Source organism: Aspergillus stella-maris (genome assembly GCF_047715825.1).
Source record: "Aspergillus stella-maris strain CBS 113639 unplaced genomic scaffold BDV14scaffold_9, whole genome shotgun sequence".
Lineage (NCBI taxonomy): Eukaryota > Fungi > Ascomycota > Eurotiomycetes > Eurotiales > Aspergillaceae > Aspergillus > Aspergillus stella-maris.
The window spans coordinates 48,968-76,853 of NW_027396803.1; the positions used below are offsets into that span (position 1 = coordinate 48,968).

At 49.6% G+C, this 27,886-nt stretch overlaps 10 protein-coding genes across 10 annotated transcripts; 5 read left to right on the forward strand and 5 right to left on the reverse strand.

Moving 5' to 3' along the window:
• Positions 1-268: 268 nt before the first annotated feature.
• BDV14DRAFT_197016 (ferritin-like domain-containing protein) lies at positions 269-1,526 on the reverse strand (the record flags this gene model as incomplete). The annotated part of the gene is made up of 2 exons (XM_073772578.1): positions 269-1,377; positions 1,436-1,526. The coding sequence occupies 2 exons, from the start codon at positions 1,524-1,526 to the stop codon at positions 269-271; spliced, it is 1,200 nt and encodes a 399-aa protein (XP_073631195.1).
• Positions 1,527-4,445: 2,919 nt separating this feature from the next.
• BDV14DRAFT_197017 (Zn(II)2Cys6 transcription factor) lies at positions 4,446-6,007 on the forward strand (the record flags this gene model as incomplete). Its single annotated transcript, XM_073772579.1, has 3 exons — positions 4,446-4,819; positions 4,934-5,221; positions 5,281-6,007. The coding sequence occupies 3 exons, from the start codon at positions 4,446-4,448 to the stop codon at positions 6,005-6,007; spliced, it is 1,389 nt and encodes a 462-aa protein (XP_073631196.1).
• Positions 6,008-6,419: 412 nt separating this feature from the next.
• On the reverse strand, positions 6,420-6,896 carry BDV14DRAFT_197018 (uncharacterized protein; the record flags this gene model as incomplete). Its single annotated transcript, XM_073772580.1, has 1 exon — positions 6,420-6,896. The coding sequence occupies one exon, from the start codon at positions 6,894-6,896 to the stop codon at positions 6,420-6,422; it is 477 nt and encodes a 158-aa protein (XP_073631197.1).
• A 2,637-nt stretch (positions 6,897-9,533) lies between these two features.
• On the reverse strand, positions 9,534-10,229 carry BDV14DRAFT_197019 (uncharacterized protein; the record flags this gene model as incomplete). Its single annotated transcript, XM_073772581.1, has 1 exon — positions 9,534-10,229. One exon carries the CDS (start codon positions 10,227-10,229, stop codon positions 9,534-9,536), a length of 696 nt encoding a protein of 231 aa, XP_073631198.1.
• A 1,026-nt stretch (positions 10,230-11,255) lies between these two features.
• Positions 11,256-11,865, forward strand: BDV14DRAFT_167569 (uncharacterized protein). Its single transcript, XM_073767709.1, has one exon. The coding sequence runs from the start codon at positions 11,322-11,324 to the stop codon at positions 11,604-11,606; it is 285 nt and encodes a 94-aa protein (XP_073631199.1). The 5' UTR covers positions 11,256-11,321; the 3' UTR covers positions 11,607-11,865.
• A 440-nt stretch (positions 11,866-12,305) lies between these two features.
• Positions 12,306-13,507, forward strand: BDV14DRAFT_167571 (uncharacterized protein). Its single transcript, XM_073767710.1, has 2 exons — positions 12,306-12,403; positions 12,450-13,507. Exons 1-2 carry the CDS (start codon positions 12,363-12,365, stop codon positions 13,402-13,404), a joined length of 996 nt encoding a protein of 331 aa, XP_073631200.1. The 5' UTR covers positions 12,306-12,362; the 3' UTR covers positions 13,405-13,507.
• Positions 13,508-13,803: 296 nt separating this feature from the next.
• Positions 13,804-15,609, reverse strand: BDV14DRAFT_167572 (putative MFS transporter). Its single transcript, XM_073767711.1, has 6 exons — positions 15,332-15,609; positions 14,716-15,287; positions 14,477-14,669; positions 14,353-14,425; positions 14,249-14,303; positions 13,804-14,203 (listed from the first exon to the last, which is right to left on the reverse strand). The coding sequence occupies exons 1-6, from the start codon at positions 15,517-15,519 to the stop codon at positions 14,034-14,036; spliced, it is 1,251 nt and encodes a 416-aa protein (XP_073631201.1). The 5' UTR covers positions 15,520-15,609; the 3' UTR covers positions 13,804-14,033.
• Positions 15,610-16,170: 561 nt separating this feature from the next.
• On the forward strand, positions 16,171-18,026 carry BDV14DRAFT_151763 (putative proline permease). Its single transcript, XM_073766569.1, has 2 exons — positions 16,171-16,622; positions 16,672-18,026. Exons 1-2 carry the CDS (start codon positions 16,282-16,284, stop codon positions 17,975-17,977), a joined length of 1,647 nt encoding a protein of 548 aa, XP_073631202.1. The 5' UTR covers positions 16,171-16,281; the 3' UTR covers positions 17,978-18,026.
• Positions 17,877-19,728, reverse strand: BDV14DRAFT_151770 (uncharacterized protein). The gene is made up of 2 exons (XM_073766570.1): positions 19,300-19,728; positions 17,877-19,234 (listed from the first exon to the last, which is right to left on the reverse strand). Exons 1-2 carry the CDS (start codon positions 19,562-19,564, stop codon positions 18,075-18,077), a joined length of 1,425 nt encoding a protein of 474 aa, XP_073631203.1. The 5' UTR covers positions 19,565-19,728; the 3' UTR covers positions 17,877-18,074.
• Positions 19,729-19,933: 205 nt separating this feature from the next.
• On the forward strand, positions 19,934-27,448 carry BDV14DRAFT_212016 (P-loop containing nucleoside triphosphate hydrolase protein). Its single transcript, XM_073776219.1, has 7 exons — positions 19,934-21,457; positions 21,515-22,951; positions 23,007-23,343; positions 23,393-24,165; positions 24,216-25,112; positions 25,169-25,933; positions 26,001-27,448. The coding sequence occupies exons 1-7, from the start codon at positions 20,002-20,004 to the stop codon at positions 27,287-27,289; spliced, it is 6,954 nt and encodes a 2,317-aa protein (XP_073631204.1). The 5' UTR covers positions 19,934-20,001; the 3' UTR covers positions 27,290-27,448.
• Positions 27,449-27,886: the final 438 nt, after the last annotated feature.

A 27,886-nucleotide genomic window follows, 5' to 3' on the forward strand; every position in this document is an offset into this window, starting at 1 on the left:
TGAACCAGGGAAGAAGAATGGAGTAGAAATTTAAGTAATGTAAAAACTTTCAGGAGATTGGATATTTTGTAACATTGCTTTCACCATGCTCGTCAAGTACTTGTAATGTAAAAAATAAAGGGTATGAAATTAAGAATTAGAGAACGAAGTCAGCCCCATATAAAATGAGAACCTATTATATATACAAGAGTCCAATCGTGTACATCACTATCCACATCACCACAAGTCAAGCCAAGCCTAGTAGCTTCTACCTACACACCCAACCAATCTACAGGAAGAACCCAGCAACAGCCATAACGGCACCCACGAGCCCACCAACAGAAGCAGTCAAAGAGCTAGCAGCACCAGTGAAAACGGGAGGAGTAGCAGAGGCAGAGGGAGTCATGGACGCACTGCCCATAGCGGCCCAGCCAGAGGGGGAAGCGCCCATGCCGGAGCCCCAGGCGGATGTGGGAGTGGGCATAGCAGACCAGCTACCGCTACCAGAGGGCATGGCGCCCATGCCGCTGCCAGAGCCAGAGCTGCCGTGACCGCCCATAGAGCAATCACCAAGCATACCACCCATCTTAGCACCAATCTCAACGATAGCAGGTCCCGCAACAATGCTATCATCATTTGCATTCTTGTTTCCGTTCGTCAGGACAACATAGCTCTGGCCCATAACGCCCTTGGGGATCGTGACGGTGAACTCGCCGTTCTGGCCGGCCATAACATCAGCCCAGACGGGGCCGGTAACTGTAATGAAAGCAGCGTGGACGTCGCTGGTCTTCATGTCGGAGAATCCGGGGCCAGCGGTGAGCTTGACCTTGTCGCCTTCCATGATTGACTCCGTGGACATCTCCATGGTGAGCGTGGGGAAGGCCTTAACGGGCAACTCGCCGTTGGATTCAGGGCACGAGGCAATGAATGGCGAGGCGAGGGTGTATACCTCGTTCAGGCCGAGGGGGTTATCGAAGGGCTGAGCAGCGGGCTTCTCGCCGAGCGCAGCACGGAGGTAAGCGCTGTGACGGGCCTCAACGGTCAGAATTGAGCCAGCGGCAGTCAAGTAAGTCTTGTCCATGATAGATGCAGCAGCACCAAGGTAAGCGCTGGTTCCAACGCCCTCAAGGATGTTACCGAGAGCAAGGAACGACTTTGCGTCCGTAGCAGGGAAGTTGTATGTGCAGCGGGCGACGGGGCTAGCGCCGGCCTTTGTCAGAGCCGAAGTAAGGAAATCGACGTGGGCCTTCTCGTCCATGGCGACGGACTTGAGGTTGTTGTAGACGGTCTCGGAGACGCCGGCGGCCATGAAGTCGGCCTTTGTGTAGTTCTTCAGGCCCTGCTCGTAGAAGGTGGCTTCGAGGTGCTCGAGGGTGAGGGCGTAGTTGAGGATGTCGGCTGTGACATTGTTAGTATGGACGGAGTAATAGCATGGGGTAGGAGGGTAAGAAAGTACCATCGTTAACGCCATCGGCGCGCTTGTCGACGGGGCCGGCCTGGGCAACCTGCATGGCTGCAGCGGCAAGGGCAAGGGATGTGAACTTCATGGTGATGATTGGGTTGGTTGGACTGAGAGGTGATATTCTTGATCTGGCTCAGTATGGTAACGAGTGTGAAGGGGATGGAGAAGAAAAGGCAGCGAACCACGGGGATACAGCAGGTTTATATGCACATGAGCCCCCTATCCAGATCACCTCGAATATCAACCCTGACATCACATCCATATCCATTCCATTCATCCCTTCTTTGCCTTTGCCTAGACTAGGAACTCTCGTTCTCGTTCCCGGAAGTAACACTTCCGTGGACTTGCCCAGTCCATCCAGTAGTCCAGGCACTCCAAAACGGGGTAAACCAGCATCGATAAGATTGCAATCCAGGCACAGACCAAGCAAAATCCGGTTCTCCCCAAATAAATTCCCCATTAAGTTAAGTTGCAGACCCCCCGCAAAGCACTACTGGCCGGGAAGACCAGATCCCGGAGCTAGTCATTTCGTGGGGTCCAATCGCCGTCTAGGGGGAACGAGCGAGAACGAGGAATCCACTTTTGTAGATCCGCAGCGACCAGATCGAGAACCCTGCTTGGCAGGGAAAATTGGTTCATTGGGGTTTTCTGTTGGATAGGTCATTGGGATCGTCAGGTTTGCTTTCCTGCTTGAGGGTCCGAGGAGATGGATTTGGGGTTCGGACTGATATGTATTGGATCCGAAGACAGCAGCGAATCGCATTGCTTCGTTTCCTGGATATAGTAGGCACGGTGGAGGAAATTTGTATGGATTTTTAAGGCACGTGTCTACTGCTCTTGTCGCCTCTTCGCTTCTCGGCAGCCAGCTCAATACAGGGCAAGATGCAGAACTGGGATCGAGCAAACTGTGCGAGCCCTCTTATGGAAACATGTATCCGAGTCTCTATCACACTCCAGATCTCTGTGCCACTCAAACCCCTGTCAAGATCAAGGATCACTAGGACAGACGCACGCATCGTAAGAAGATCAGAGTCCGCCGCTCTTGTTCTCGGTCCACCCCTGTTGTCCATCCCCTCTCGAGATACCGCGCTTGCCACTTCTTTCACGATCGCATGCTTGGCTGGAAGCTCTGATATCATATCTGCATGGAGTGTCTGTGACTATTAGTTACTGCCATATGCTCTGGACCTTCACTGGCAGTATCCCGGGTAATTCGGCTACACCGTTAAATGTATCCGCCTCTTGTGCAGACCCTGGACTGCCTGCCATCTCTTCTCAAGCTGGAATTAATCTCCACTCGTCTGCTATTTCTGCCGCCAAAGAACACAGGATTGTGGAAAGTTACAAGAGGCGTTTGTAACAGATGAAGAGACATGACCCGTAGCGCACACCGTAAGAAATGAAGACTGTAGATATTCCAAGGACTCCTCAGGAAGGTGTCCCGTTGTACATAGCCCTTAAATACTAGACCTTTTCTTTCACGCAGAGATATTGTTTACATTTTTCGAGGGGCAGAGTACTTGCTATTGTTCTACACAGAGTAATTCCTATGCGCCCTCTCAGAATTATAGTTTCTGGGGTATATCTTACTCTGCTTACCATCAGCTAGCTTGGTGGCCATAACGCAGCGTATCTAAGCTCGAGATGAAACTCAAGGTATCTGACCCAGTCTAGAGGTCTTCGAGCAGCATTGAAAGAGAACTATTAAAGATGTACATTTGGATCGATTTTTCGGAACGAACGCTCTATTGCCTGGGTGTGAATCCTGTACACTTTCAAATCGCCTGGATACCATGGGACACTTTGCTAAAAATCTGGATGAGGTAACGATAGAACCGGATATATATCTATATGTATATATATATTATAGGCCATGTAAACAAATCCATTTAACCCATGAATCTTCACTAAATAGCCAGAATAAAAGCTTTCAGCCTACTTTGTATCATGTAATTATACACCCCCAGCAATTGAATGATATTTCGAATCGCCCTTTGAGGAAGGCTTTGGCATATGTTTCCATTTCTCAGGTAACATATTTTTTTCGAGTCACAGAACAATTCAACCGTGCTCGCCACAGTCTACCAGGGTGACCAAACTTGACAGCCCTGAGTACAAGTATTTATTGAACCTAATCTCATTGACTGATGAAGAAACACGGGAAGCAATTTTTCTCTCTGTGACCAAAGATAATTGGCTGACATCTTTGCCATGACTTCTGGGAGGCGTATATTCCATGTCATAAAGACTACCCCTAGTCCGAATATTCCTATTCCGGGTCTTTGGCATGAGAATGGTGCAGCCGCTCCTGAATAAACGGCAGCTTGCTGGCAGTCCAAATCTCAGTTGACTAGAGACTTATTCAATTCATGCATAGCCTGATAAAAGGTATCAGGAACATACCGGCTTCAACAGCACCTTATGCTCACGATCCAGCGAGCCACCCATAATAGCAATCTCTTTCTCAGCACTAAGAGCTTGAATGAATAACGGGCACCCGCACGTCTGGCAAAACTGGCGGAGCACAGGGGAACCAGAACTCCCGGTTGTTTTGAATGTTGTGACCGCGCCATTGATTGATAGCTGGTCTGGTGAGATCATCACGTACGGTGCTGAGGAGATAAGGTATTAGCTACAATTTTCTATGATGGAGGCGTTTTGATCCAGGTACCATAGGTAGAGCCACTTTGGCGTTAGCAGTCGTCGCAGTGGCAGTAGGCGACTTGATCTGGCTCAGCATTCGCAGTATAAGCTACTGCTTGGCAAAGGCAGTGACCGGATAGTGGCATTGTAAAAAAATGTACTCACGTAGGTAGACAGGAGGAGGCAAGATCTTTATAGCTCTTCAGGCCATAATGACATATTTGAGTGGTCCATTCTCAGACCCACAGACTTGGTTCTTGGCTTCTAAATTGGGCGTAGTCTCTTCTTGTTCTTGGTTGGTCCTCCATTCTTCTTCAACGACAACCATGTCTTCCCATATCCATGCACTGCGTCATTCATCATGTCCCGCCGCTCAAAGGGAGAATGTCACACCTGTCGACGGCATCGGCTCAAGTGTGATGAGGGTAAACCGCGATGCCAGAGATGCTATGCCTCCGGTGTGGAATGCCTCGGATATGACAACCTGATACGCTGGGTAAATGGAGTTGCTAGTCGGGGCAAGATGATGGGCAAGTTCTTTCCATCTAACATGTTCATGCCAGTCGCAACGGAACCTTGTAACGATGGCCGAGGATTTACCAACCAGCCTATGCTCTACGACTCTCTTCTCCACCCCTGGCTTCAACGCCTTGACCATCCTACACGACACTACCTGGCCCATTTCCTAATTAACGTTGGCAATGACCTGACTATCTATAATCTCCCATCTCAAACGTGAATCCCGTTCAAACTCCTGCTCGAGTTCGCCGACCACAGCCCTGCTCTGTTCCACATTATCATCGCCATATCCGCAGCCCACATGCACAATCTTCTAAAAACGGTATGCAGTACTCAAAACAACCAGATCTATGCTCTCCAGGCCAAAGGAAGGGCATTCCGACTCCTTAATCAGGAGATCAACAATTTGAACCCGTCAAACTATACAACCTCTCTGGCATCCCTGATGCTGCTTGCCGAGTTCGCCGTCCTTGAATCCAGCGATGATACATGGCGAATACACTTATTGGCTGCCGCCAGACTAGTCCGCTTAATCAGGACGTCGTACTCAGCTATATCTGATGACTCGGAATCTGACGAACGCTCGTTACGCTCATGGACCATTGCTCGTCTTATTCTGTACGTTGATATCTAGAAGGGTTGCTTTCTTTGCTCATCGAGATCTAACCGTCATGCAGCCAAGATACCTTTGGCTCCTCACTTTCCTCGTCAATAGAAACCTGGAATATCCCCGATTTATGCGCCGCAGTAAACGGCATCGACACGGCCTTGAAATACGCAGAAGTCGAACATTACACCGCATGTCCTTCCTCGATTTCCTCAGTGATCCAAGCCGCACGGTCTATATATGACGCCGGCACCGAACCTTCCTGCTGCACCCCATCACCATCAACACAGTGCATATTCCTGACATTGCAAGAATTCAACCCAAGCACCTGGACAATGTACCTGCAATCCCAATCCCTAACACCAGCCACTGAATCTACAGAACGATACCATATCAACTCAGCCTACAAGGCCGCCGCAACGCTGTACTCTCTGCAGGCTGTCCCGGACACATATCTGGATTCCTGCGCTCATACCCCACCACGAAGCACCGATCTAGTCGATGAGATACTGCAACACGTTTCTCAAGTCTCGCCGAGTCACCCGCTCTTCAAAGCAACTATCTGGCCGATTTACATTGCCGGCGCGGAATCGGGTGATGCGCTGCGGCGAGAGGTTGTGCTGCAGCATGTGAGATGTCTCTCAGGGGTTCTGCCTTGGCAGTCTATGTTTGGGGCGGAGAAGGTTTTGAGAGAGTTTTGGGGTAGGTTGGATTCGGTAGATGAGATTTTGGCGACGGGGAGAGGCAGGTGGCTTGCTGAGTTTCGGGCGATGGGTGCTGCTGTGTATCCTGCGTGACAATGTTTCTAGTGGAGATGTCAGGAATGGAAAACTGTGAAATGGTATCTATCAATAGAGTGTTCGGCTGGCCAATACATGATGCTTGGAAATGATAATTTCCATACTTTCAAGTCTACGGCAGTATGTAGATGCACACGGTTTCACAGAATCAGTATGCTCAACCTCCAAGACATATATCTAACTAAAAATACACTGCTCTAGATCTACAGTATAATAGATGACAGGTAATAGTAGAGTCATAGAACGTTCAATAATTCGACGCGAGATAGTTAATTCAAATCCTAATTCTAGCTTTGAACTAATGGAAGGCGAACCAATGGAACGCTTAGAGGCATACCCTATGAGGTTCATGGGTGTATGGTAAAGAAAAGGAATATCCAGAGTCCACCCCATGCATCATGTCTCTATCTTAAACACCCTTCTTCTTAACCATAAAAACCATCACATCCTCCAAAACAGCAACTACCCTCCCAGCACCAAACCTCAAATGAGCCCCCTCGAGCATGAGCACCCCCTCAGAAACATCACCCACCTTCGGGGCCTCCCCAGCAGTCCGCTCACAGACCTTCACTAACATATGCGCATCCAAGCCAATGGTAAGATTTTCACTCAAGCTGTCAACCTCTGGAATTGGTGTGATCAGGACAACGCGTTTGAGACGAATCGGTTCGCTTTCGCTCTCGACGACGCCCCAGGAGGGGAGGAGGAGGTTATTTGGCTGCGTGATTGTTAGGCCGGGGGTTGAGGAGCTTAGTTTTGGGCGATGTCCTGAGGCGTTGTAGAGTATCCAGACGGAGTTTAGGGGTGAGCCTGATGGGGAGGGGGTGGGTTGGAGGGGAGTGTCGGGAGTTGGTGTGATTGTGATTGTTGGGATGGGGGTGGGCATTGTGGTTGTAGTGCTGGACATTCTTGATAATAGTGTTGTGTCGGATGGGCAGTTGTCGATTTGTCGTGATTTACCACCGCGGTAAGTAGGTATAGATGTTGCTGTATGATTATCTGGATCTGTCTCTTAGAGTGACGATTTTATATGTCTACACCCTTGTAGCAGGTCCCTTGTTCCAACAACACTCTTTGTGTGAAGATCAAAGCTTTGTTGCCAGATAGTGACCGTTAGTTCTAGCCATTGTTCGAAAATATACTTGACATCTCTTCAGAAGTGACAATAATCTGTTTCCCACAATGTCCAATTACCCCTGTTTCCAGTTCCTTCAACTCCGTCCTTCAAGGCTCATAATACCCACAATAACGAAAATCGCAGTGCTATTGTGCGTTCAATCAATTACGCCGATTCAGCTTCCTCAATATCCCTTATTTTTTAAAGGCTGCCTCTGCTCAAAGAAGAAGACAATGATATCTTGCGTTGTAAAAGGTGTCTGTCTGGCCTTCAACCACATACAATGGAGAACAGCCCTGAGCCGTCATGTCCCCGTTTTGTTTCTATACCAAAACATTCTTTATCGGCGCTTTAAAGAATCATATCCAAGATGGAGAAAGGATTTTCTTACAGAGTTCAAAGAGACTTAGCTTTCTACTATGGCCTAACATGGTAGACGGGTGGGTTGTCAACGCTTGTGCCGGCGTCTATCGAGGCCACTGACCTACAATTGGGAAATCTGATATTTCAGGAAGATTAAATCAACAAGCGATTCGGGAAATCTCAATTTATGGAGTTCTCTAACATCTTAAACAGGAGTGTTCTCGGTATAGACGCCGAGGAAGTTGAAGGGGTCAATCATTTTGCGTCGAGATACGGTAAGGTAGGTGGGAATTGATAGTTGGATGGGGTTTACTGATTTGAAAGCCTGGGGTGGTGGAAGAATTGCTGTCTCGGGTATTTATAACTTCGTTCCCAGCTGGGGTGGGTGAATAATATGGATGTCTTTCCAGAGTTGCCTCATTGTCATGAAAGAGGTAGACCAGTAACAAGAGACCTTGGTCATTTGGAAGGGCAAAATGTCTTGCTTCGAATGTCCATGTAGTTTCCTTCATGAAAAAGATGAGAAAGTGACGTTTATTGGCTAAGACAAGCCCTGATCATGGTTTATCAAAGGCAGACCCATCGCTTCACAAATCAAGACACTTTAATCTCGAGAGCGTAAAGAATTTGAGAGCATATGTTACGTGCTGTAGCCTTATCCATGGGAGATTACAGTGGACCCTATCATATCTCAGGTCTGCTTGTATTCTACCCTATCTCTCCAACATATTACCATAGGTTAGGGTTGTGTCTAACTATGCTCAGGAACTGCAAGTACATTATGACACTTTACGCAGATTGAGACTTTCTCTCATTAACATGCCTGTATCGGAATTTCCAATACACGACGTACAAGCATCATGAGGAAGCCAGGCAATACATAGTATATATTAATTATTATGATATCAAAAAAAGTAACATTCAACAATAATGAAAGACTAAAATCAAGATCGAACGACTAAACAACTTCACTCCTATACATCAACTTCAAATTCAGCACTCTTTCTTTTCACTCTACAAATTCCAGCTATAGAATCTCACTTCAACCCCTAGGCACCGGCGCAAACCACCCAAAAATTCCGCCATCCTCAATCTTTAATGGCCCCCTCTCAATCAGAACATACTCGTCCTGCTCTAGCTCAAACAGTCGCCTCTCGCGCTGAGAAAAAAGAGCCTTATCGCTGAATTTCTTGCGGTCCTGCGTTCCGCGGATCCATTGCCAGCCTTCTTTTTTGAGAGACTGGAGGGAGGGGCGGGTGATCAGGGAAGCAGTGGACGCAGTGTTGCGGCACATGTTTGTGGTTGCTTGGTAGTTTTTTTGGCGGTGGTAGTAGTGATAGTAGCTGGATGTAAGTGGGTTGGATAAGCTGTTGGTCTTGCTTGATGGGTATGATGCTGCTTGCCAGTGCCTGGGGGTATTTATGTTATGGGCTGCTGTAATCTTGAAGGAGGTTCGTATCTGTCATCATCTCAATGGCATTGTGATGCTTCCTTTTATCTATATTCTGCATTCATGCTCTAGCTATCTTTGAGTCATTGCAACTTGTCATTGCATTTTGTCTTCCTCACACGCTTAGTATATCTTATTGACCATAGCCCAAAACACCTTTCATGGCTTGGGCTTTATCACCTAGTCAATGTGCTTCAATAACATGGAAAAAACAAAGCATATCCGTTATTGTTCCAATACCTTACCTGCTATCACTGAAAGCCAAGGCCCAGAGTATCTTCGCCTCGTCTGCCTTTTTTAAGAGGGCGCATTGAAGATGCCAAAGGTATTTCAACAAACGACATTCGTCTTTATTCAGATTCCATGTCTTGGTTTTTGGTTACTCATGGAAGTGTGAGTGACCTATCTTTCTACAGCCTAAACAGGACATGTACATGGTTGACAATTATTTAGTTATACATTTCGAAATAGTTCATTAGAATGGTGTTTTGTTTGGCCCGAATCAAGATTCAAAGGACATGTTCTATTCAACGTACAGTGAAAATAATAAAAGAAAATGGCAAGACTTGCAGACTACTCCTTCTATCGCCGTGCTAATCATGGTTCTGGCCTGGAGAATCACCAGGATGTCTCGGAGGCCCGATATCAACACGCTCGCGGGAAATCCGGACGACTTCCCCAGTACCAACGTCTACATTCCTGTTCTCATCCTCCCAGAACCCCATACCAATCTCCCCAACACGTAATCCGCTCGACCGCGTCAAAGAAGCGGGAAATCCGCCGCTCGGAACGCCAGTCTCACCTGGAGATCGGCCCCGAGCTTGGGGGCGTCGACGAGGGTTGGTTCCACTGCCAAAGCCACCACCTCCGTGGGTGTTGAGCATGTTGGCATGAGTGGAATTTTGAAACTCACCCATCACAAACCCCCCCGCCTGTCCACCAGCCCAATCAACCCCCTCACAACTGCCAATCCCTGGAACAGTCTCAACGCCCTCCGCAGCCCTCATCTCATTCTCCCTAGCCACACCGCGCTCAACCATCCTTTCTACAAAGCCTACCCGGTGACAATTCGTACAGCGTGCGGTGTAGGGTATATAGTTCTCTGGATCGACGATCCGGAAGAGGAGTTGCCATGGCCATTGGGCTTCGCAGGTGCGGCAGAGACCTTGGGAGAGGATTTCTGAGGCGTTGGGGATGTGGTGCCGATGGAGAATTTGGGATAGGAGGGGGTTTAGGGTTGTTGCTGGGGGATCTTGGGATTGAGATTGCGTTGGTTGGATGGGGTTCATTTGGGAAAGTTTGATGTTTGAGCGTGGTTGGATGGGGGCTTTGGTTCCGGATAGGATGGGGCCTGTGGAATGGTTTATACTTTAGATGTCCTTTGTGACGAAGGCCTTTCCTTGAGGGTTTTCGGCTTTGTTTGGTGGTTTTGGGGATAATGGGTGCCTGTATTTGTGCTTTGTCCAGAACTTTGTTTCTATGGCGGGTGTTACGTTGGGTTGTGTATCGAGTCTTTGTATGTTCATACCTGTCTGGACATTTTCCTTCACCGAAACTGGCCATCAGATTGCTCGCAGGGTGTTAGAGCTACCAAAAGGGGAATGGCCATATTGCGTTGGTATCGTAGGTGATGGTTCGGATATGAACGTTCGTTGCCTTAAATGTTAGGTTTGGGTACGTACCGGGGAAGCGATTGTAGCGGATCGGTTCTCCGCCCTGTTGTTCGAGAATAACATGTTTGACAGGATCATCTGAGCGTCAGCTCGGATCTTCCAAGCCGGAGGAGTAGGAGATCCAGAATTGTCTCTCAACCCACCCACCACCCAGCCTACAATCCTTTTACCCCAACATAGGAAATACCACCCGCATAATAAAACCACCATACCCACCAGCAAAGCACTCGCCTCCTTCTGGTATCCAGTAATCCGATCAAGTGGCACCAAGCCAATTCTTAATGAACTCGCTCGGCTACGGGTCGTGAGACTACAAGGCACCAAGGAAAAGACGATTTCCGTACGGACTACCTCTCCTCTCAGAGATACACAAGTGGCGTTTCCTAAGCATCCCTGCTGAGAAGGAAAAGATGGATACCGATTCTACCGTCACGATTGTTGCTGAGGGTGAGGCTCAAGGTGATGTCGTGAGAAAGGAAGACAAGGAAATAGTGGTGATTGATTCTGAAGAGGAAGCTGATGAGGATAAAGATGAGGAGGAACAAGCAGGCTTAGGTGAAGACAAAGATGCCAATGGCAACGAGAAAGAACCGCCTAGGTTCCAGTACTTCAAGTACGACACCGGTCAACTGCGTGTGAATTGGCACTGATGATTGGTGTGGGTATTATGAAGATGAAGATGATGAGGACGAGGATGAGGATGAGGATATGGACGATGCGAAACAGGATGAAGAGAGCGAGGATGATGAAGAAAATAAATCAGAAGAAGAACAGGAAGATGAGGAAGGACACCTTTGCCAATGCGGAGAGCAGGACAAGGACGAAGACGAGGAGGAAAATGAGGAAGAAGACCTCTGCCACTGCGGAGCGCACGCACGAGCATATAACCCTGAGATGGAGACCTCTGATGAGGAAGGTCCGTTCCTAGCCTTTCAGCCCTCATTCATCCTTCTAACGTCATCAAGACCCCATGGAATACGACTCATCAAATGACGACTCTGCTGATGAAGAAACAGACACAAATCCCTCGGAGCCTAAAGTTCTCAATCAAACCGACATTGTCCACCTCAAAGCTGCAATGCTCGCCCACATGCCAGGCGACCGCTTCGTCTCGCTCCCACCGGTGCTCGACTACATGAAGATGCTATCACGCGAGGAACTCGTGGCCCTCCTGGCCGAGCACCTCGAATTCGAACATCTCAAGTCCTCAGCTAGCTGGAACAAGAAGACGAAGCTGAGCATTAAGCATCCCAACAAAGAGATCCGTAAGATCCTCGAAGAGGGCATCGCAATGGAATGGAGTGAAAATGAGGAGGAGGATTATGACTTCAAGGCTGATCTTGACGATTGGAACGATGTGATGCTGCAGCGCATGCTGCGTAGGAGGTTCGGACAGATGACGACGCCGCAAATATGGCATGCACTTATTGAGCCCCGGGTGGAGGATTCCATGTTGGCGATTATGGAGCTTTATGGGGCTGCGATGATGCTGGAGGGGGCTAAAAAGGAAGATGGATTGTACGAGACTGGGTTGGGGTGCCAGGGTTGGATGGATAGTATGGATGACGGTTTGAAGAACTTCGAAGAATATTGATGGTTTGATATTTTGTTGCCTGTTGTTGGTGTTCTTGTTATCTTTGGGTTTGATTGACGATCATGCCACTTGTCACTTAGTCTGTCTTTAATTCAACTCCGTACATGATTTTGTTCACTTCCCACCACTCCACTAACCCTATCTCATCCTGAAAAATGCCTAGAACCCTTCTTGACATTGTCAAGGAATGCGATAAGTATGCGGCTTTCATCACAAACCTCGATAACACTAACATGATTCAGCTTCCCCTACTACGCCGACAACCCAACACTCTACACCACCTACCTCCAAAACTACTACAAATTCATGGTCGCCAACTGCTCTCGAACCCTAGGCCATGTCCCAAAATCGATAGTCGAGTCTTTCAACTTCACAAGCACAGGATCGACCGTCGACCACGAGAGCAAAGAACTGACTCTAGGCGGCCATCTGAACAACGACGAAACCACCGACGTCAAACTAACAGCTCTAATGTCAAAAACCCTAAAAGAAATGTCTTCATCGACCGCCCATCCTCTCTTTTGCAAGCTGGCTAAGTCCTGGCGAAACGAAACATTCCCAATCACAGCCACCAATGCCGACGGTTCCAAAACAACACTGCTAGAAATTGAGCGCAGCGCCTCAGCAACATTCGGAATCCTCACCAGCGGTGTCCAAGCAACATGCTATGTCAATCACCCGACCCGCGGTTTACTACTCTGGATCGGTCGTCGATCAAGAACGAAACAGACGTACCCCGGGATGCTAGACAACACAGCAGCCGGCGGTCTGGAAACAGAACTATCCAGTCGCCCCGAAGAAGCCGCCATCCGGGAAACAGTGCAAGAGGCGAGTCTGGACGAGACGTTTGTCAGAGAGAACCTCAACGGCAGCGGAGAAATCAGTTATTACCGCGTCAAGCCATTCCAATACGGTGATCGAGAGATCGGACTCCTCCAGCCGGAAATCGAATACGTCTATGATATTGAATTGACTGCGGATATGGTTCCTGTCCCTGGTGATGGCGAGATTGAGGCGTTCTATCTCTGGTCTGTGGAGGAGGTTCTGAATGCGCTGAGGAGTGGGGATTTCAAGTTGAATAGTGCGGTTGCGGTCATTGACTTCTTGATTCGGAGGGGCGTTATAACTGCTGAGAATGAGAAGGATTATGGCGAGATAGTGAGGAGGTTGCATAGGAAGTTGGAGATTGATTGTTGAGTGACGGATAAGCATAGAACGCGTCAGTGGACCTGTGATACTCTGCTCGCTGTACATCGAGCATAAATAACTTAAACTAATAGATGTGACCTGTTGATATGGATCACCTAAGTAGCTCAGATACCTATCTGAACGCGAGCTATTGTATGTTTAAGACTGCCGTCTAAACAAAGTAATCTGACTACAGTTAGTGGGAATCGAAGACAAGCAAGCACATGGATGACTGGTCAGGTGTAAAGCACTGCGAGTAAAACACGAGACTTTTGCTGAGCCGGTGCCATATTTGAGGTGATAGGCATATCACGCTGCATGGAGTACGGGGTCATCTACTTGAAATTCTCAAATAAGACGCATGTAAATTCTACCTACAATGCCAGTGTTGCTTAACATTGCATACACGGGTTTGCATAGTCTGGCCTGCCCCACGAGGAGTCCATTACATAGTGTAATCGTGTACTTATTTACCGCTTCACCTTGGCAGATTGATTCACATTGGGGTGGGCTGGGCGGAATGTGCCAGGTTATCTGCGGGTGTGGCGGTAGTGTATGTACCTAAGCTAAGTAATGCGTTGCTGCGTGGGCATATTCTGAGGGTAATCCATGGTAAAACCTGACAATGGCAAAGCGTCTTAATCGTGGTGTAGACGAGGTTTCGGTATGATGAGCCATGAGACGCCTGTTGCACCGAGCAAACCCACAAGCATGGGCTGTAGGACTTTGACCCCGGATTCAGAGGCTATCACGCCTGTTATTGCGGGAAATACGGCTCCTCCAATTTGGCCTAGAAGGAATATGAACGCTTTGGCTGTTAGTTTCCTTCGCAGAGGGAAGGTGGAAAACGTACCGAGAGCGGATGATTTGATTTCTTCTGCGAAGAGCTTTGATGCGACGGATATACCCTGGTAATATTAGCTACACCATCTAAGCTTGAACGCTAAGAAGACGTACAGTAGCGAAGAAAGGACCAGAGAAGAAGCCAAGGAGACTAATAGCCACTGCTTCGGTGATGATGTCGGGAACCCTGGGTTTGTTAGTGGTGTCGGTGGAAATTATCGAGGGCAATTGGACTTACAGCCAAAACACAAGCTCAAGTGCCAAGCAAAGCACCACATATAGAAACACCATCCGTCGCTCGCCAAATCGATGCGTTGGCTCGGCTAGGATCAGGCGGCCTAAGAAACCACCGCCGTAGAACCCTGCAGGAACATAACCCATCTGGTCCAAGTTTCCGCTGCGGACTTCGACCAAGTATTCCACGATCCAACCTGCGTATATGAGTAGGGAGTTCTCAAAGAATTGAAGAGCGCATACCTCCAGCGGTAATAACGGCGCCGAGAAAGAAAAAGAAGAATAGACTAATGAGCCACACTCCTGGCGTGGACACCGTCTTGCGCATTTCTGCAGTAGCCTCTTGCTTGCGCGACGTGGGTGATTGCACCGCTTCACCCTCGGTCTTCTTCAAAGTTATCCATTCCCGGAACGCGACGTATACCAGGATGAGGTTTATCAGACCCAGGCCTAGAGGCGCAGTATAGAAAAGCCCCCAGTTTGAATTTGACCCCGAGGATGCCACTCCCGTCGCGACAAATGGCCCGACAAGACAGCCTGCCATGTACATAGCGTGGATGAACCCCAGCCAGCGATGGGCGTCTTTGACAGTTGAAACGAAGTTATTTGCGTAGGTGTCTTGGTATGCTTGTCCCAGCGCAGCGAGGAAGAAGGTCACGGCGAAGAGTGGGAACGGTGGTACCCAAGGACGTAGGGCATGCGCTATGATCTGGAACACCGCACCAAGCAGAAGGAACACACCAAGGTTGATGTACTGGCCCATATAGCTATTTGTGAGTGCCGCGAAAAGCCAGCCGCAAAAGGTAGTTCCATACCTACGCAATTAGCGGATTCCTTGGATACTAATAAGATGACTTACACGATGGACACCATATTGGTGTTAATGTCGTACTCCTCCCGAATGTGGGGAATCAGAGCGCCCAGACTGCCATCGTTGACGCCGGCCACAAAGAAGGAGAAGCCAGAGCTGATTAGCTTCAGCAGTAGCAGACGGGGAGCAGGAGGCTCGGGAGGCTCGACAGGCTCGACATGCAGGGCTTCCATCATTGATGAGGTTATGGCGTTGCGGTTGTCCAGAGTTGCGGAGAACTGCGGAGGTTCTTAAGACGAGGGGATTAGTGACGCTCTAGGTCTAACCCAGCACGGTATTCAGCCCAACTCGGCCATTGTGCCAGCCGGCGTTATGGGGCGGCTACCGGGCCGTCCAGCCGTTGAGGATATATAACCACATGAAATATCAGAAAATCAGGAAATTGTGTTTCTGACACCAAACAATCTTAATCACAACAAAATCAATGCTAAGAAGATTAACATAGTCGATGGTCCTGTGCGGGGAAAAGACCCTTGCTTGGGGAGTTGGAGAAGACGATATTGATGCCTGAATACTGCCTTGCTGCTGCCTGAGGCAGCAAAGCACCTGATTCAGGCACCAGGACGGACAGCACTTCCATCTTCTCCAGGTCTTCCCGAACACTTCCAGTCCCATGGTCCAACTCACAACGCCTTGCCGTCATCCTGCACGACAACTGATAACATCCCGATAGGCCATCGCCACCGACAACTGACACTGACAGCCATGACCGGCATGACAAGAAACAATTTCTTGCTGATAAGCTATCGCTGGTATCACTTGGCACGCTAGGCGTCGCCATCTCCTCCCTTATCGGGTTAGCATCGCCATCCCTCTGATACCACGATAGCCCTCTTATCTGCAATGCAACTACGCCCTGCAGAAGCCCTACCAGCCATATAAGATGCCATTCGATCCCGGGGTAACAATGGTCCTCAGTTGTCAAGCCGGTCTGCAACATGGATATCGAGAAAAAGTCCCCGTCTGTCGATGACAGCCCCGTCACCGCTGCCGAGGGCACTGTCGCTCCCTACGGTCAGACCAAGCGCGGTCTCTCCGCTCGCCATGTTCAGCTTATGGCTATTGGAGGTTCCATTGGAACAGGTCTCTTCGTTGGAATCGGTTCCTATATGCAAGAGTCTGGTCCTCTGTCTGTTGTCCTAGGATACCTCTTGTATGGACTGTTGTTCATCTGGCCGTGTTATCTATGTGTTGGAGAGATGTGCGCATACCTGCCTATCCGAGGCTCCATCTTCGAACTCGCCTCTCGATACGTTGATCCTGCTTTCTCTTTCGCCATGTAAGTTCTTCCCAGAATCATGTCAGGATGTCCTTCGCTGACCCTCCAGGGGCTGGGTATACTTCTATGCCGGCGTCATGTTAGTTTGCACCGAATACTCAGCCGTCGCCACCGTCATGCAATACTGGACAACCGACGTTAACCCGGCAGTATGGATAGCCATGGCCATGGTCGTGTGCTTTATACTAAATGTGGTGGCGGTGGAATGGTACGGCGAAAGTGAATTCATCATGGCCTCTACCAAGGTCCTGCTCATCATCGGCCTCGTCCTTCTTACCTTCATTACCATGGTCGGCGGTAACCCCAAGCACGACGCGTACGGCTTCCGCAATTGGACCGACGGAGTCATGTTCGAGTTCTATACCGATGGCGATACTGGCCGCTTTCTGGCTCTCGTCAACGTGATTATCTATGCTGCCTTCTCTCTCGCCGGTCCTGACCTTCCCGCTCTCGCAGCTGGAGAGATCCAGAACCCACGTTACACAATTCCCCGCGTCTGCAAGATGATCTTCTGGCGCATTGTCGGCTTCTACGTCATTGGTACCTTTGCTGTGACAATCATCTGCAACTCTCGTGACCCCGACCTCATCAGTGCTATTGACGACGGTTCCGCCGGTTCCGCGGCCTCACCCTGGGTCATCGGCATCAAGCGCCTCAACATCGGCGGTCTCCCTGACCTCATCAACGTTCTCATCCTCTTCTCCGGCTGGTCCTGCGGCAACGCCTACGTGTACGGATCGAGCCGTACTTTATACTCTCTAGCCAAGGATGGCCAAGCTCCCAAGTTCCTCCTCAAGTGTACCAAGGCCGGTGTACCTATATACTGCGTCATGGTCGTCTCCCTGATCAGTTGCATCACCTTCCTCGTCGCCGATAACTCCTCTTCAACAGTCTTCTACTGGTTCATCGACCTCACAACGTGCGGCCTTGTCCTAACATACACCTGCATGGTCGTCGTCTTCCTAGCCTGGTACCGCGCGCTCAAGGCACAAGGCAAAGACAGAAAGACCTTCCTCCCTTGGGCCGCGCCTCTTATGCCATACTGGGCAATTCTAGCCTTGGTCATCGGCAGCGCGACAACAATCTTTAACGGTTTCACTGTCTTCTCGCCCTGGAGCACATCTGGTTTCGTGACGAGTTACTTTGGAATCGGGTTCTTCATCGTTATGTTCTTGTTCTGGAAGCTTTGGCACCGCACGAGCTTTGTCAATCCTGCTGAAGCCGATATTTACTCGGGCAAGGAGGAGGTTGATGCTGAGTGTAGGATTTGGGAGGATGGTGGGTTCAAGGGGAGGAGGGCTATGGCGCTTGCTGAGATGCACTGGGCGAGGAGGTGGTGGGAGAAGATGTGGTAGATAACCACATACCTGGTAGATGTGTTGCGATGAGAAAAACGATTTAGATTTCAATGTTACCAAATTCTTAAGTACTCAAACAATTTCAGAAAATGTCTCAGTAGCCACAGTGACCACAATAGCCACAGTCTTCCGCAGAGCACGCAGTAAAGTCCTTCACCGACCCGAAGTCCTCCTCACTTGACCAGTCCTCCTCCCGGCGAAACTCTTCCTCCTCCCTCTCTTCTTCTTCCTCTTCACCGTCGCTCTTGTCCTCGCCTAAGGCGCTCGCACCTTCCACGCAACGGTTTTTCATCGCTTCGGATATGCAGCAATTCACCTGACCACGAACTTCCCTCAATTCCAACTGATTATACGGTCCACCCTCAAACACGACCTCGAACCTTCCGTCCGGCTGACTATGGGCGAAGGCAACTAGCATTCTCAGGAGCGCCGCCAACTTGCCCAAATCACTCTGATGTTCGTCTTCCCATTTACGGACATCATCGCGGACATCGTTGACGCGTATGTCGTGGAATACGCCCCATTTGTGAAAGGCGACGATGAAGTTCGGGATTTGGGCGATCCAAAGACGGGGCAGCTCGCTTCTCAGGACATCTGAATATTCCTTGCTGTTCGAGCGGGTTTTCAGATCGAACATCGTGGATTGGGGGATGGTTTCTCCTCCGGTTTGGACATTGAGGGGTCGTTTGTTGATTGGTGCGAAGGTGCTGACCGAGGCGTTGTTGAAGGACTTGAGCAGATCGTCTGGGGTGCCCGCTTCGGAATTGTCAGCATCCTTCAGAAGCTGTTTGACGGTTGAAAAGTACCCGTCGCCCTCGTAACGGACGAGGCAGGATAGCCCGGCGAACTTGTACTGGAGAATCCTTTGGTGGGACTCGGAGCCCTTCACGTCGCTTCCCCAGGTTGTGTTCGCCTCGGGAAAGGTATGGCCGTATCCACGTACATTCGGAATTGTCTGAGTTGGTGAGTTTTCACGTCTGACGAAGAACACAGCGGATCCGATTGCCTCAACCACGATTCTAAAGGCTTTGTCGGGCTCTGTTACGAATCGACGGAGGTTTCCTATGGTACTGCCACAAGCAATAATGTCGACGTCGGTGAAGTCGAAGCTTGCATTCTGCTTGAGGATGGCCTCCATTGCGGGCTGGAAGACGTGCTCGGCATATCTTGCTGCGTTCTGGTCTCGAAAGTACGAGTCGTTGTCCTCCGGTAGCTTTCCAGGGCTCGATACCGGGGTCCATTTCGGCGGTTCTCCTATCGGTCGTGACAGTCAGCGATCTGTTTAACCTGACACTCAAGATGAGGCTGTTTTGAGTTACCTGGAACGAGGATAGTTGGCGACTTCCTGTTGAGCCAGTTGTAGGATCCCACCAATTTGCAACCAGCTATCTTTGGAGATTCTTTCTCTGGTAGCGACGTATGGATTGAGGCCTCAATATCGGTTTTGGAAATTGTTGTGAGTATCTTTCCTGCCGTCGGTGCCGATACTCGTGGGGAACGATACGATAGTCGTCCAGGACCAAGCTGACCGCGTCCTTCTCCTGGGCTACTGCGGCGGCCAAGGACTCCCATGTATCCTGGCATGTTGGCGATGGCTTTCTCTCGCTTGTCAGTCTCTCGATTCCTCTCTTTGAGTCAACCAGTTAAATGGTAGGACGAGCGGGAAAGATGGTGGTGAGAAGAAAGGAAAGGAGAGGACCGGAAAGTGTTCGGTCTGAGGGACAGAATACAACTGCAGTCTATCAGATTCTGTTGCTTTCTCTGCCACATTCACTTCTCTTCAATCTGTGTGAAGTTTGCTCCGTTGCTATTGGGCAGGGGTGCTATCCGTTCTGTGGCACAGCAAATGATTGGTATCAAATTGATGTGAATTCACAGCCTTGTCTATCAGCACAGTGCCAGATTCTGCCTTCTGCAGCGCCTCTTGTGTTCCTCTCTTGTTTACCTTCGATTCTTCCTTTTTTATCTACCTGATATTTTCCCAACTCTCATCACCGACCCAGTCTCCGCGCATCGTCATCATGGCATCCCGCGCTGACAGACTTTCGAAGTTCTTCGATCTCGTCCTCAGTGGAAATCGTCCTATCACAAACGCCGTTACATTTACGAGGTTTCTCGAAGCAGTTCTTGAGAAGAGCGATCACGCAACTTGCGTTGAACGCATTCTCGCGAGCCCCGCAGCACGAACCGCCATCTACGCCGGGGTACGCTTTGACGTCAAACCTGACTTTCTAAATACGCATACCGCTGGTTTTCTTCTGTATCTCTCGGACCCTTCTGTTAAGAAACTATGCAATGGGCTGTTCTTGCAGGACATCCTGGACCTAGTCGCCGAACCACGTACTGTGTGGGACGCCTTTATGCAAGCATTTCAAGCAAGTCAATTGACCGAACCATCGATGCGAGCTTTCGCCTGGCTGTTGACCGAACTTCTGGTTCACCCACAAATTTCCCATAATGAAGTTGTTAGTAGTGCTCAGAAGGTGGTCGACCATGGTTCTCTTTTGCGAGCGGCGTCCCCCGACACACGCGCCTACGGTCACAAACTCGCGCAGATACTAAACCTCAATAAAGGCAACACCATTATTCAAGACTCGGACTTCGTGCCTGGAGGCCGCCATGACAATGACCATGCCGATTTCCGAGAGATTGCAATCTATCCTACCTATGACGAACTTCGTTCAACGCAGAAGCCCTTTTATCGACGTGCTGAAGAAATTGAGGAGCTTCCCGTGGAAGCACGCCCGGCAGCACATCTTGACAACCAGTTTCGGCTCCTGCGTGAAGACATGCTTACGGAGATACGCGAAGAGATCCAGGTTGCAAGTGGGACTAAGAAGAGAAAACGCCGTTCAGCCTCTTTGTTCACAAAGCTGTCCCTAGCGGGCGTATTCCATGAGACTGATACGCGTGGATCTCCATGCGCTTTAGCCATCTCCTGTTCACAAGGCCTTGAAGCCTTAACAAAGTTGGACCGTGAAGCCCGCAAAAAGCTTTTAAAGAGCGATTTCGGTTACCTTCGTCATCAGTCTTTCGGGTGTTTACTGCACGGTCAGGAGATCATCTCGTTCGCCACTCTTGACAGACAGATCGATTACCTGCTTGATGACCCACCCAAGATCATCCTTCGCGTTGTTGAGAATGGGGCATTGCGAAAGACTCTATCGTACTTCAAGCTTTACGATGACATCAAATTCCTTTTGGTTGATGCTTCAGTCTTTGCTTATGAACCCATCCTACGACGTCTCCAAAGCAAGGTTGATCTCCCTCTCGCTGACGAGCTACTGGTTTACCGCCAGGGCAGCGGGGTCGCTCATTCCAACATCATTCCTGCTACCTTCATTGATTCACTGCGTTCCTCCACAGATTTGCAGAGCGTGTTGAATACAAAGAACCCCATCAACCTAGATCCGTCCCAAAGGCAGTCACTGTTAGCAGGCCTCACTCAGACGGTTAGCTTGATTCAGGGACCCCCAGGTATTCCCACTTGATACTTGATATCTCTCTCTAGAGCACTGACTAATGTCCTCCTAGGGACTGGAAAGTCTTTTGTTGGCGCCCTTATGGCGAAGGTATTGAATGACTACAGCAAGGACACAATCCTTGTGATGTGTTACACCAACCACGCTTTGGACCAGTTTCTTGAAGATCTGATGGATATTGGGATTGATTCCATGACCATGGTCAGACTCGGCTCTAAGTCGTCGCAGAGAACCGACTCGCTCAAATTGTCAACACACACCCCCAACTTTAGCCGAAACCCAGCAAGTTGGAGGATCATCGACGACTTGAAAGAGAAAGCGGTTGATATCCGTTCTGACTTGAAAACGGCTTTCGACGCGTATCTGAATTTTGGCTTGAATCACGCTGCTCTCTTAGAGTTCCTCGAGTTCGAAGAGTGTGAGTTTTTTGAAGCATTCGCACCTCCACCGCAGGTTGATGGAATGGTACTCGTTGGGGAAGGGGGAAAGGACGTCACATCTAAGTATCTATACGACCGTTGGTCTCTGGGAAGATACCTTTCCAAGTCATCTCTTTCCCACCTTGGGGAAAAGGCTCGCCAAGTCTGGACTATGTCAAAGAAAGATCGACATGCGAAGATAAGTGCATGGATTGAGAAACTTCTCGAGGAGCAGGTAGCCAACGTCCAAAGTCTTATGAGTAGGCTTGACATTTGCCAAGAAAGGCTCAACGAGATGTTCAGGGAGAAAACGCGGAATATCCTTCGCTCCAAGCGCATAATCGGCTGCACAACAACAGCTGCCGCAATGTATGCCAAAGACCTAGCTGCAGCTTCCCCCGGAATTGTGCTACTGGAAGAAGCCGGAGAGATCTTGGAGCCGCACGTTCTCACTGCAATCGGATCTCATACCAAGCAACTGATCATGATTGGTGACCACAAGCAGCTGCGGCCGAAAATCAATAACTACGCTCTGTCTGTGGAAAAGGGCGCAGGATATGATCTGAATAAATCTCTATTCGAGCGTCTTGTGGAATCTGGGTATCCCCATTCTACTCTGGCCAAACAACACCGCATGGTCCCTGAGATCTCTTCATTTGTCCGCAATCTCACCTATCCCGATTTGCTTGACGGTGATAAGACGTTGAATCGACCAGCTCCAAGGGGACTTCAAAATCGCATTATTTTCATCGACCACACACAGCCCGAGGAGAATCTGAACGGTGTTTCTGACAGACATGATGATGCGTCAAAGGGAAGCAAGCGGAATGCATACGAAGTCCAGCTAGTTCTGAAGATTGTCCGATATCTCGGTCAGCAAGGTTACGGCACCGACAAATTGGTCGTTCTTACGCCGTATCTTGGCCAGCTCCTTTTGCTGCGAGATGAGCTGCGCAACGAAACCGACCCTGTCCTTAATGACCTAGATTCATATGACTTGGTTCGCGCGGGGTTGATATCCCAGGCAAGTGCACAGCATACCAAGCGCCCAATCAAGCTGTCTACCATTGGTAAATTACACATGCTTCAAGTCGTGACCAGAAATTACTAACATAATGGTGCTAGACAACTATCAAGGCGAGGAAAGTGACATCGTCATTGCCACCCTTACCAGAAGCAACCAGGACGGAGACATCGGTTTCATGACAGCACCGCAACGCCTGAACGTCCTGATCTCTCGAGCTCGCGACGTTTTGATCATGATCGGCAACTCCAAGACATTCATCAGCAGTCGAAAAGGGAAACATGTTTGGAAACCATTCGTTGATCAACTCCAGAAGAGTGGACAATTGTACGACGGACTTCCCGTCAAATGTGAGCAACACCCACAGCGGACGGCTGTCCTGGAAGCCCCCCATGATTTTGACAAGCTGTGTCCGGACGGAGGATGTGATCAGCCTTGGTAAGTCTTCATCATCAATTTTTTGCGCATTCAAAGTTAACAACGACAGCGGAACAAAACTCAACTGCGGGCTACACGATTGTCCCCACAAGTGCCATCAACTGTCGGACCATTCCAAAATGGAGTGTCGGAAAGTCGTCGAATGGACTTGCCCGCGAAATCACAAAGCTAAAAGACCATGTTATAAGAAGATTCAAGCGTGTTACATTTGTGATCAAGAGGATAGAGAACAGGAACGTCGACAGAAGAGAGATTTGGAGCTGGCTGCAAGAAGTGAAGCAAAGCAGAGGGAATACGCTCGGCAGCTTGCCGAAATACAAGATGAAATCGCTCACGAACGTCGACTCCAGAAAGAACACCGCGATGATCAGGACAGGCAACGTGTCCTGGAACAACAGTCACAGGATCTAGCGCGACTCCAGATACGTATCGGCCAGGATTCCGTAGGATCGGTCGGTGCCGAGAACACCCCTTCCGGACTATCTCAGCAAAAGGCACCAGGGAATGACAGTAGAACACGGAAGCCGCCTGTGACCAGTACGCCCCCGCAAGGCACTCCAGCTACATCGACCCCAGCCGAAGTCACGAGTGACGATGGGGTTAAGAAAGTTTTATCATCAGCGGGAGAGGACTGGCAGTACCAAAAGGACTTTGAAGGGGCGCGGAGTGAGGAGCTGGACAAGCTTATGGGCATGATCGGCTTAGAAAGCATCAAAGCCAAGTTCCTCAACATCAAGTCTCAAGTCGATGCAGCTTTGCGACAGAGCGTCGACTTGAAAGGAGAACGATTTGGCTCCGTTCTACTTGGGAACCCTGGAACCGGTGAGTCAGACCCTGCTCAAGAAATGCTTCACTCGTTAATGAGACAATAGGCAAAACAACTGTTGCACGTCTGTATGCAAAGTTTTTAACATCCATGGGCATCATACCTGGCAGTTTTATCAAGGAGACCACCGGCTCTCGACTGGCGAATGGCGGCGTTGCTGGTTGCGAGAAACAAATCAATGAGATACTAAACAACGGAGGCGGCGTACTCTTCATTGACGAAGCTTATCAGTTGGTCCAAGGCGGTATGGGCTCGCAGGTCCTGGACTTTCTACTCGCAGAGGTCGAGGACCTCACTGGTAAAGTCGTCGTGGTCCTTGCAGGATACCGGCGCCAGATGGAGAAGTTCTTCGCTCACAACCCCGGACTGCCCAGCCGATTCCCTCATGAATTTGTGTTCGAGGACTATGACGAACAGGAACTACGCTCTATCCTGGAGTATCAAGTTAACAAACGATTCAGCGGACGGATGAAAGCAGAGGAAGGCATGGGCGGGCTTTACTGTCGGATTGTTGCTCGGCGTATCGCCAGACAACGAGGCAACGAAGGGTTCGGAAACGCTCGAACCGTGGAAAATGTTCTCTCTACAGTCCTTCAACGTCAAGCGAAGCGTCTTGCACGTGAAAGAAAACAGAAGACCTCCCCCGATGACCTTTTGCTAACGAAAGAAGATCTGATTGGTCCCGAGCCGGACAAGGCATTGCAGGCCTGTGGCGCTTGGAAGAAGCTACAGAACATGATCGGGCTCGCCTCAGTCAAAGACACTGTCTGTGCTCTCCTGGATAGTATACAAGCTAACTATGAGCGAGAACTCCAAGAAGAGCCTTTGGTGGAGTTTACTCTGAATCGGGTGTTCCTCGGTTCGCCTGGTACTGGAAAAACGACCGTGGCCAAGCTTTATGGACAGATTCTTGTTGACATTGGATACTTGTCAAGTGGCGAGGGTTAGTAGTCTTGAACACAGCGTCGTCCATTTCGCTAACTGTCAACTTCCCCGTAGTGATTGTCAAGATTCCTGCTGACTTTGTCGGTGGCGCCCTTGGTCAATCCGAACAAAACACAAAAGGGATCCTAGCTTCTACCGTTGGAAAGGTCCTTGTGATCGATGAGGCTTATGGTCTTTTCGGAGACGGTAGCCTTAACAGTGGTGCCACTCAAGCAGATCCATACAAGACGGCCGTGGTCGACACAATCGTTGGTGAAGTCCAGAGCAACCCCGGCGATGATCGATGCGTGTTGCTCTTGGGCTATCAAGAGCAAATGACGGAGATGTTCCAAAATGTCAACCCCGGATTATCACGCCGCTTCCCTCTTGACTCGGCGTTCAATTTCGAGGATTTCTCAGACAATGAACTGGGTCAAATCTTCGATCTGAAACTCAAGCAGCAGGGGTTCAAGACCTCCGCCAGGGGCAGGAAAGTGGCAATGGAAGTTCTCGGCCATGCTAGAAACCGCCCGAACTTCGGAAACGCAGGCGAAATTGACATTTTGCTTAACGCGGCTAAAGTCCGCCAGCAGCAGAGGCGCTCAAAGCTAGACAGGTCGGCCAGTAGGAACGATTATGAGCCGCAAGACTTTGACCCTGAGTACGATCGCGGCGAGCGCACTGAGACCAACATCCCCATGCTGTTCAGGGATGTTGTCGGCTGTGAGGCGATTATTCAGAAGCTTGAGGGATATCGCCAGACCGTCAAGAACATGCGCGACCTGGATATGGATCCGAAAGAACAAATTCCCTTCAACTTTCTCTTCCGCGGACCACCTGGTAAGTTACCAATTTATCTCACTGCCATGGTCAACCACGGTCAAGTGCATAAGCTGATGAGCTATAGGAATTGGAAAGACAAGCACTGCCAGGAAAATCGGGAAGGTCTACTACGACATGGGTCTTTTATCGTCTGCAGCAGTTATCGAGAAGTCAGCAACCGACTTGGTAGGCCAATATGTCGGCCAGACCGGTCCCAAGACACAACAACTGCTCGAGAAATCTTTGGGCAAGATTCTGCTTATCGACGAAGCATACCGACTTGCCGAAGGGCCATTCGCCAAAGAGGCCATGGACGAGATCGTGGACTGTATCACGAAGCCCAAGTTCTTCCAGAAGCTTATCATCATTCTAGCGGGATATGATCTGGATATCAATCGTCTCATGACAATCAATCCCGGCTTGACGAGTCGATTCCCAGAAGAGCTTGAATTCAAGAGCCTTACGCCGGTTGACTGCATCAAACTCCTTACAACTCTTATGCAAGCGAAGAAGTCAGACCTGTCCTCAAAGGTCAACAGCTTCGATCTCGATGCCTTGCAGAATCCCAGCCCTATATTTCATAACGACATGATTCATCGATTTTCTCACCTCGTCCAAACAGCGAACTGGGCGAACGCACGCGACATCCAGACCCTAGGAAAAACCATATTCGGCACAGCTCTCCAGTCCATGCAAAACAAGGAGATTACTATCGATGAGTATTTGATCCTAAGCAAAATCGACCACATGCTCTCTGAGCGAACCAGCCGAGCTGCAGAACAGTCACAGTCACCTCCACCAAAAACAAACCCCATGCTCGATCTGCTCCAGTCCCAAACTCTTAAACGGCAACCCGTGCCGCCAGTACTCACTACAAGTTTGAATGCGCCTGTCATCAAGGAGGAAGATACTCTGCAGCAGGATGAAGCGCCCATTGCCCCAGAGGAATCTCAGGATGCTGTCCAGCGAGACCAGGGCGTTTCAGACGCCATCTGGGCGCAACTCCAGGAGGACAAAAAGGCCGCTGAGGCAGCGGAAAAGGAGTACCAATCCCTCCTAAATGAAGAACGCACCGTCCAGAAAGAACTCGCGCAACTCCTTCCCGCCCCAAACAAGAATCCAGACGATGACGAGGAGGCGAAACGGCGCCACGAACAACGACGGCTAGCGGAACTAGCGAAACGCGCGAAACTAGAAGAATTGCGTCGGAAGCACGAAGCTGAGGAAAAGGCACGCCGCCAGGAACAGAAGATTCAGCAGAAGTTGAGGCATATGGGTGTTTGTCCTGTTGGGTATCAGTGGATTAAGCAGGGTCATGGGTATATTTGTGCCGGGGGGAGTCATTTTATTTCGAATGGGCAGTTGGGGATTTAGACTTATTGGACTAGGATGAGATGATGGAGTGGCATGGATTCCAGGGTGTGGGATTGTTTGTGTATCTAGATTTGATTCTGTTGGTACTTTATGTACTCGCTTGTAGTGTATCATTCTCTTGCTACACTACCCAACTAGAGAACTTGTTCTTGTTTCCTGCAGTTGTACCAATGGTCTTGGGACAAATTGGCCAAATTTCTAGTAAAAGAGTTTCAAAAATTTTGTCTGTAGCGGCAGTGACTGCAGTAACATGGACCATGGTCTTCAGCCGAGCACGCAGTAAAGTCCTTCTTTCGAGGTCCAATCCTCCTCTCCTTTCTTTTTTTCTTTCCCTCCCTCGTCGCTCCTTAGATGGTTACTCGTACCGTTAGTCTAAGGAACGTGTTAGCGGCATCATCTGTAAAAGTCGTTGAATATGAAACTTGGTGCTCTCTACAGCTCCCACCCGCTGATATCAGGCTCGTTTTTAGTCTCCTTATACCACATGTATCCTTTGGGCGGCTTTGCCGGGCCCCACACAATCCACTCGATGTGCCTCCAGGTATGGTCTGACTCGGCTGGTCGTGAGTCTCTAATCCGACAATCGTGCTATAACAT

What these genes read in the sequence shown, in the direction of transcription:
- BDV14DRAFT_167569 (XM_073767709.1), top strand. Translation starts at nt 11,322, where the DNA reads ATGGACGATGCGAAACAGGATGAAGAGAGCGAGGATGATGAAGAAAAT.
- BDV14DRAFT_167571 (XM_073767710.1), top strand. Translation starts at nt 12,363, where the DNA reads ATGCCTAGAACCCTTCTTGACATTGTCAAGGAATGCGATAA. An exon ending in ATTGTCAAGGAATGCGATAA is followed by an intron (nt 12,404 to 12,449) that starts GTATGCGGCTTT and finishes AACATGATTCAG; the next exon opens with CTTCCCCTACTACGCCGACA.
- BDV14DRAFT_167572 (XM_073767711.1), bottom strand. Translation starts at nt 15,519, where the DNA reads ATGATGGAAGCCCTGCATGTCGAGCCTGTCGAGCCTCCCGAGCCTCCT. An exon ending in CTTGAGCTTGTGTTTTGGCT is followed by an intron (nt 14,426 to 14,476) that starts GTAAGTCCAATT and finishes TAACAAACCCAG; the next exon opens with GGTTCCCGACATCATCACCG. An exon ending in AATCAAATCATCCGCTCTCG is followed by an intron (nt 14,204 to 14,248) that starts GTACGTTTTCCA and finishes TAACAGCCAAAG; the next exon opens with CGTTCATATTCCTTCTAGGC.
- BDV14DRAFT_151763 (XM_073766569.1), top strand. Translation starts at nt 16,282, where the DNA reads ATGGATATCGAGAAAAAGTCCCCGTCTGTCGATGACAGCCCCGTCACC. An exon ending in CCTGCTTTCTCTTTCGCCAT is followed by an intron (nt 16,623 to 16,671) that starts GTAAGTTCTTCC and finishes CTGACCCTCCAG; the next exon opens with GGGCTGGGTATACTTCTATG.
- BDV14DRAFT_151770 (XM_073766570.1), bottom strand. Translation starts at nt 19,564, where the DNA reads ATGCCAGGATACATGGGAGTCCTTGGCCGCCGCAGTAGCCCAGGAGAA. An exon ending in GCCAACTATCCTCGTTCCAG is followed by an intron (nt 19,235 to 19,299) that starts GTAACTCAAAAC and finishes CACGACCGATAG; the next exon opens with GAGAACCGCCGAAATGGACC.
- BDV14DRAFT_212016 (XM_073776219.1), top strand. Translation starts at nt 20,002, where the DNA reads ATGGCATCCCGCGCTGACAGACTTTCGAAGTTCTTCGATCTCGTCCTC. An exon ending in GGAGGATGTGATCAGCCTTG is followed by an intron (nt 23,344 to 23,392) that starts GTAAGTCTTCAT and finishes TAACAACGACAG; the next exon opens with CGGAACAAAACTCAACTGCG. An exon ending in ATACTTGTCAAGTGGCGAGG is followed by an intron (nt 25,113 to 25,168) that starts GTTAGTAGTCTT and finishes ACTTCCCCGTAG; the next exon opens with TGATTGTCAAGATTCCTGCT.